The sequence below is a fragment of the Drosophila ananassae genome, chromosome XL, assembly GCF_017639315.1.
Source record: "Drosophila ananassae strain 14024-0371.13 chromosome XL, ASM1763931v2, whole genome shotgun sequence".
Taxonomy (NCBI): domain Eukaryota; kingdom Metazoa; phylum Arthropoda; class Insecta; order Diptera; family Drosophilidae; genus Drosophila; species Drosophila ananassae.
The window spans coordinates 2,854,359-2,860,358 of record NC_057931.1 but is presented as its reverse complement, the minus strand read 5'-3'; the positions used below and the strand labels follow the sequence as shown (position 1 = coordinate 2,860,358).

Here is a 6,000-nt window from a genome sequence, read left to right as displayed (position 1 = left end):
CACGTAAGGATTTGCAAGTCCTGCGGGTCCTGCAAAATACATAAACGTCCGCAGACTCACACACACACACACACACAGTCGCACATATCCTGCCGACTTGGGCCATCTCTCTCTCTCTTTAGTTCGTCCTCTCTCTGTCGTTCACATGTGTCCACATATCGTACCTACATACATACATATAAGGCAGCCAGAAAGGACTCGTGTGTTTTTTGTTTTGTTATTTTGGGGGTGAAACCCTCTCGCAAATATGGGCGTGGCTTCTGTTTCGCCTGTGTGTCCGTGTGTGTGTGTGTGAAAGAGAAAGGCGAAGAAAGGAGAAGAAAGGGAGAGGTAGATGGAACCGCATAAATACCGGAATGCAAGCGACAACGAAAGTATTTCAAGACCAGAGGCAAATAATGAGAAAAAGCTGTTGCTTCCAGTCATTCAAAATATTTGATTTTTCCTTTTGTCTTTTAATTATTTGTATTCTTTGCCATTTCCGCCTATTTAACTATTCTTTTAAATGTAATTAACATTTAAAAAGAAAAGCTCACATACTTGCCTTTCGCGCCAAACTGGGCTTCCAAAAGCTTTCGTTGCGCCCGAATCCGCCAGGAGCGCTGAACTTTGCCGCCAGAGGGCGCTAACAGGCCTTGACCGTTGGACGGCCCGGAACAGTTTCTGAACGATCGTTTTTTTAAATTCAAATAATTTGAAGTTGATCAGTTGATTTTTCAGACTCTGAACACACGTGTTTGTATTTAAGCATTTTTTTTAATTGCCCAATTAGTCCTCCTTCCTATTCCTTGAGATTTTAAACAAGGTTGCCATGAAAGTGCCGGGTTTAGAGTTAGTGTAAGAATTTGCCCTTTAAAACACTTTCACTACACCGATACACTACTGAACATGATCACTACACCCACGAGGAATTACTAAACACCTTAAATACTTCACATTTGAAATTTATTTTAAAAAAAACGGATACTTTTAACTTCACTTTCAATTCAACTTTTCCAGTTAGAACTCCAGCTCCTATCGATAACAAAGATCGATAGGCTAATTGATAATGGGTATTTCCTGGCGCAGCCGCAGCTGGTCACACTTACGCGTAAACAAACAACGAAAAAAGAATGTTCCAATAAAGAATTACGAACTAAATTAAAATCGCACCTATAACGATCATAAATAATACTCTCGCCAGCGGAAGATCATAGTTTGCGGGTGGAAAGTGCGAAAATAGCCCAGTTTATGTGCAATATAACAATGGAATTTTCCGCTGCTGGCTCCAAAGCACCGAAAAATTGAATAAAAAAACCCGTTCACCAAAAAAAAAAAAAAGGGCGGGGGGGCCCGTGAGGGAGGCCAGCGCCAACACAGAGGGGCACGAGAAGGCGAACGGAGTGGGAGAAGGAGAAGCGATAACAAGAACGACGCAAAGGTAGTTAACGAGCGTTGACAAGGGAGCGAAAGAGAGGTGGCTAAGCGAGCGTGCAGGTGAGAAAGAGAGCGGCCGAAGAACCTGGAACAGGTTACCAATTTTCCAGATTTCAGATTCCAACGCAGAGATCTGCATACTGCTGGGACGCACCACGATGCCACGCCCCCCACAACACGGAAGCGACCATAAGTCGCACCTGCCCGTCGCACTCCTGTTGATGGTGGTGCCCATTTTGGTCAGCGGATCGCATCCCAGTTCCAGTTCTCCGCCCGAAATACAACCATTCCGCCAATGCGAGACCATTCGGATCGAGATGTGCCGGAATATCGGCTACAACGAGACCTCCATGCCCAACCTGGTGGGCCACGACATGCAGACGGACGTGGATGTGACCCTGCAGAGCTTCACCCCGCTGATCGTGTACGACTGCAGCTCCCAGCTGAAGCTCTTCCTCTGCGCCGCCTACTTGCCCATGTGCACGCCCAAGGCGCCCGTCCACGCCATCGGTCCCTGCCGCAGCCTCTGCGAGTCCGTCCAGATCCGCTGCCATCCTGTGATGCAGGGCTTCGGCTATCCCTGGCCACCGGCCCTCGACTGCAAGCGCTTCCCCAAGGAGAACAACCACGAGACCATGTGCATGGAGGGCCCCGGTGAGATGCACCAGCCGCAGCAGGAGCAGGATCCACCCGGAGGCGGGATGGGCATGGGAATGGGCGATTGCTCCGGCCTGGCCAAGTCCCATTTGTACGTGAAACTGCCTCGGTCCGGCCGTTGTGCTCCGCTCTGCGACGCGGACATCCTCTTCACCCCATCGGAGAAGCACCTGGCCGAGATTTGGGTCTCCACCTGGGCGTACGCTGCCCTTGGCCTGGCCCTGGTCTCCACCGTCTGTCTCCTGGCCAGCGACGGCACTCGGTGGTCTCGCTTGCTCTCGCCGCTCATCTGGTGCCACAACATGGTCACCCTCGGCTGGACGGTGCGTTTTGTAGTGGGCAGGACGGCCACGGCCTGCGGCACGGATCCCCAGGCGCCCAACGACTCCCTGCTGACGGTTGATGGACTCTCGAACGCCTCCTGCGCGAGTGTCTTCCTCATGCGCTACTACTTCGGCATGGCGGCCTGTGCCTGGTGAGACTTCTAGTTCACAGTTGGAGATGGAATCTTACTGACCGTTATCTTATCCGTTATCTAGGTGGGCAGTGCTCTGTTTGGGCTGGCACCGCGACATCCGCCGGCACAGTCCCGACTCCAAGGGCCATGTGGCCATACCCTCGCCCGCCAAGAGGACCAGCGCCGCCAAGAACGCCCAGCAGGAGCTGGCGCAGAACAACTTTGTGTGCTTCGTGGCCTGGGGACTGCCGGCCTTCCAAACGGCCGCTGTGTTGGTCTTCCGTTACGTGGACGCTGATGAGTTGCTGGGTAGGGATCGCCCTAATCTCTAAATCCTTTCAAGCTCATGTCTTTCTTGCCCTTTTAGGTGCCTGTTTTGTGGGAAACCAGTCGGACAAGGCCCTGCAGGTGCTGGTGGCCACGCCGGTCTTCTGCTACTGGATCTTTGGCTCGATGAACCTCATATCCGGCTACCTGGTCCACTGCCGCACCAAGGAGATACTGAGGAGCAGCAACACGCTGACCCTCCAGCAGCAACTTCAGCATCTGAGTGCCCACAGCAGCTCCGGCATTGGGATCTTCCTGTTCATTTACGGACTGGCCTGCGCGCTCCTCCTGTTGGCCGTCATCTACGAGTTTGCCAACATCGATGTCTGGCTGGGATCGGGTGACGCCGGTGGCACACCGCTGTGGCCGTTTTTGGTGCGCGCTTTCATGGAACTGATGCTGGGCATTTGCTGCTTCGCTTGGGTCCTGGGGCCCAGTATCTCGACGCTGTACAAGCGCCAGGTGGGCAACGGCCGGACGAAGCCAGGCTCGGCCATGGGAGCCACTAGCTCCGTGGGCGGAGCCCTAGATGGCCAGAGCAGCTCGCGAGGATCGCACGCAGCCTGCAACAGCACAGTGGTGTCGTACCACTCGGTGCGTCCCTCGATGGCCAGTGCTCCCCTGCTGCCGAGTCCCTACAAGCTGAAGAGTTCCCCGGGAGCCGGATCCATCTCGCTGAATCAGATGTCCAACTACTCCCTGGGCCGGAGCACCCACCACCACAACCAGCCACAGCAGCAGCAGCAGCATCTCCATCTGCCCAACCCGTATCACACCCAGCCGCACCACCACCATCACCACCAGCACCACCCGCATCACCAGCATCACCAACACCAGTCGTCGTCCTCGCACCGCCTGTACTATCCGCCCGGTAGCTACAGCTCCCAGAAGTATTACCCCCACTTGCAGCACTACGGCGACGAGACGCTGCTCTAGGTAGGGCCATTTCCAAGCCGGAGCTCCCCAGCTCCCGCCAGTCATCAGTCACCAGTCAATGTTCCTGCAGCAGCTGTGCTGCGCCCAAGTCAGCCGCGATCGAGTACTGTACTTAAATCTAACTAACCATTAGGCCCTTGCCCTTGCCGGCCTACCCCATCGACACCCCATCTATGTACTGTGTATATAACCCACTAGCTAGAAAATGGCCCCGGAAGTGTCCTGTCCCCCAGACTAATTGTAATTGTAAGCCACCCAGAGCCGCGATGGCCCAGATCCAGATCGTATTGTATTTCCGTGTGTACTTAATGTTTGCTCCTAATTAGTTGCCCTTGCGTTGCCTTTTTAGCCGTTTTGGTGTAACCAAATCCAATAATCGCTCTTGCCTTGCCCGTCAGTGCGTATAGCACCTTTTTTCGATTCTTTTACCATATATACTATATACGATATATATATTTTCGAGAGAAAGTGTAATACGCAGCAACCAACTACTGTGATACGCATAATCATGTCTATAAGGACCTATCTTCCACCCCCTTCTTTCCTGCCTTTGAAACGAAAATCAACCGAAAAACTGAAAGTGTACTTAACTTAACTATTGAATTGAAATTAAAACAAAATTGCAATCGTAGCCTTAAATTGTATTCAGTGTGCCATTAGCTTTAGGGACTTCATTCGAGTCGAAAATCAATGTCTTTTTGACGCAAAATCAATGGTTTAAACTTAAATATTTGAAACGTGTGTCCAACTAACAACTGCAATCGCAAACGCAAACATAAATGTATTTCGTACGTGTATTTTTTTATATTTTTAAATGTAACTTATTTGCTAGCGAATAAAGTATCGAAAGTTAAGATCTTGCTTTGAAAACTTTAGTCTCAAAGTTGTCGGCCGCCTAACTCTATGAGCATTTTTCCGTCTTGGGGAGGCAACAGGAAAAAACCACCTGTCACCTGCCACACGCTACCACCTACCACCCATTTAAGGGAGGAGTTTCATTGCCGACTGGGTGGCAAGGTCGCCTCGCTGCGTGTGGGGCCGCACAGAACGATGGTCTCGTTTTGGCCGTTATTGTTGTTGTTGTTTGGCGGCGTCGCTAGCCAATTGTCAAGGTCCTCGGCGGCCGACTCTTCCTTGGTGCGCTGGTAGCTCTCCAGCTCGCTGGCGTATTTGTGGTTGTTCGTGATGCCCAGCAGGGAGGCAAGGCCGCCGCCCACATAGTCGATGCCGGCCAGAAATCGGTTACCCATCCAGCTGGCCTTGTACCGTAGGCGTGGTCCCAGAGCCATATCGCGCTGAAACCGGAAGGAACAATGACTCATTAGACTATACACATTACAGGGGAATAAGATGACGCACCTCTTCCAGCTGGACGGCATAGCACTTGTCCGGCTCATCGCCGTTTCTGTCCTGGTCGTCCTCGCTATCGGAGGACATCTCCTCCATCACACCGTCGCTAAAGTACAGGACGCGCTTGTTCGACTGCAGCTCCAGGGCGGTGGCGTTGTCCGTTTCGCTGGCGGAGATTTCAGTGGAGATTCCAGCGGCTTCGCCCATCTCGTCGCGGTCACAGTTGGCCGAATTTCCCACGCCTCGCCCGGACATTATTTCGCGATAATTTCGCAGATAAACAAGCACCGTGTTTGTTGATAGACGCCCAGCGAATGGTAGTGCGGGCCGTTTGGATTTGAATTCCAGGCGGTGGCGGTGTTTTGGTCGCCAGCCGGGAGAACGCGTTAGGAGCGGGTCGCCAAATGCGGCGGGACGATACAACTTGATAAATGGCTGGGTGGTTGTCCTTGGGTTGGGGGCCGGCGAGTCATATCGCGTGCCAGTCGGCATTCAGCGTTCGGCAATCTGGCGGGTTGAAATCAATAAACCAAAGGCCGCCTACAACAAACCCAACAACAGGGCAAAACAAACAGTGACGGCTGTGTGACCATGTTCTTCCGAAGATTGGAATATAATACGCGATAGTGTTAAATATTTTAAATTATTGGCCATATAGTGACTTATTACTATTTTTCTGTCATAAATAAAACATTTATTCATAACGAAGCCATAACTTACCAAGTTTTAAACTAGTTGACTTATTCAACGACATTATTTGGATCAGAGGCTGGCACTTCAGAAGCTCTTTTTCTTGCAAATAAAAACTAAAATAGTTTAAAATAAAAATACATATTATATCCTCATAGTTTTACACG

The 6,000-nt window shown here is 51.3% G+C and overlaps 2 protein-coding genes across 2 annotated transcripts; one reads left to right on the top strand and one right to left on the bottom strand.

The window, feature by feature from the left end:
• Window positions 1–1,039: 1,039 nt before the first annotated feature.
• Window positions 1,040–4,647, top strand: LOC6503631 (frizzled-4). The gene is made up of 4 exons (XM_001963998.4): window positions 1,040–1,476; window positions 1,534–2,548; window positions 2,613–2,839; window positions 2,898–4,647. Exons 2-4 carry the CDS (start codon window positions 1,575–1,577, stop codon window positions 3,791–3,793), a joined length of 2,097 nt encoding a protein of 698 aa, XP_001964034.2. The 5' UTR covers window positions 1,040–1,476; window positions 1,534–1,574; the 3' UTR covers window positions 3,794–4,647.
• On the bottom strand, window positions 4,574–5,732 carry LOC6504028. The gene is made up of 2 exons (XM_001963997.4): window positions 5,153–5,732; window positions 4,574–5,088 (listed from the first exon to the last, which is right to left on the bottom strand). Exons 1-2 carry the CDS (start codon window positions 5,633–5,635, stop codon window positions 4,789–4,791), a joined length of 783 nt encoding a protein of 260 aa, XP_001964033.2. The 5' UTR covers window positions 5,636–5,732; the 3' UTR covers window positions 4,574–4,788.
• Window positions 5,733–6,000: the final 268 nt, after the last annotated feature.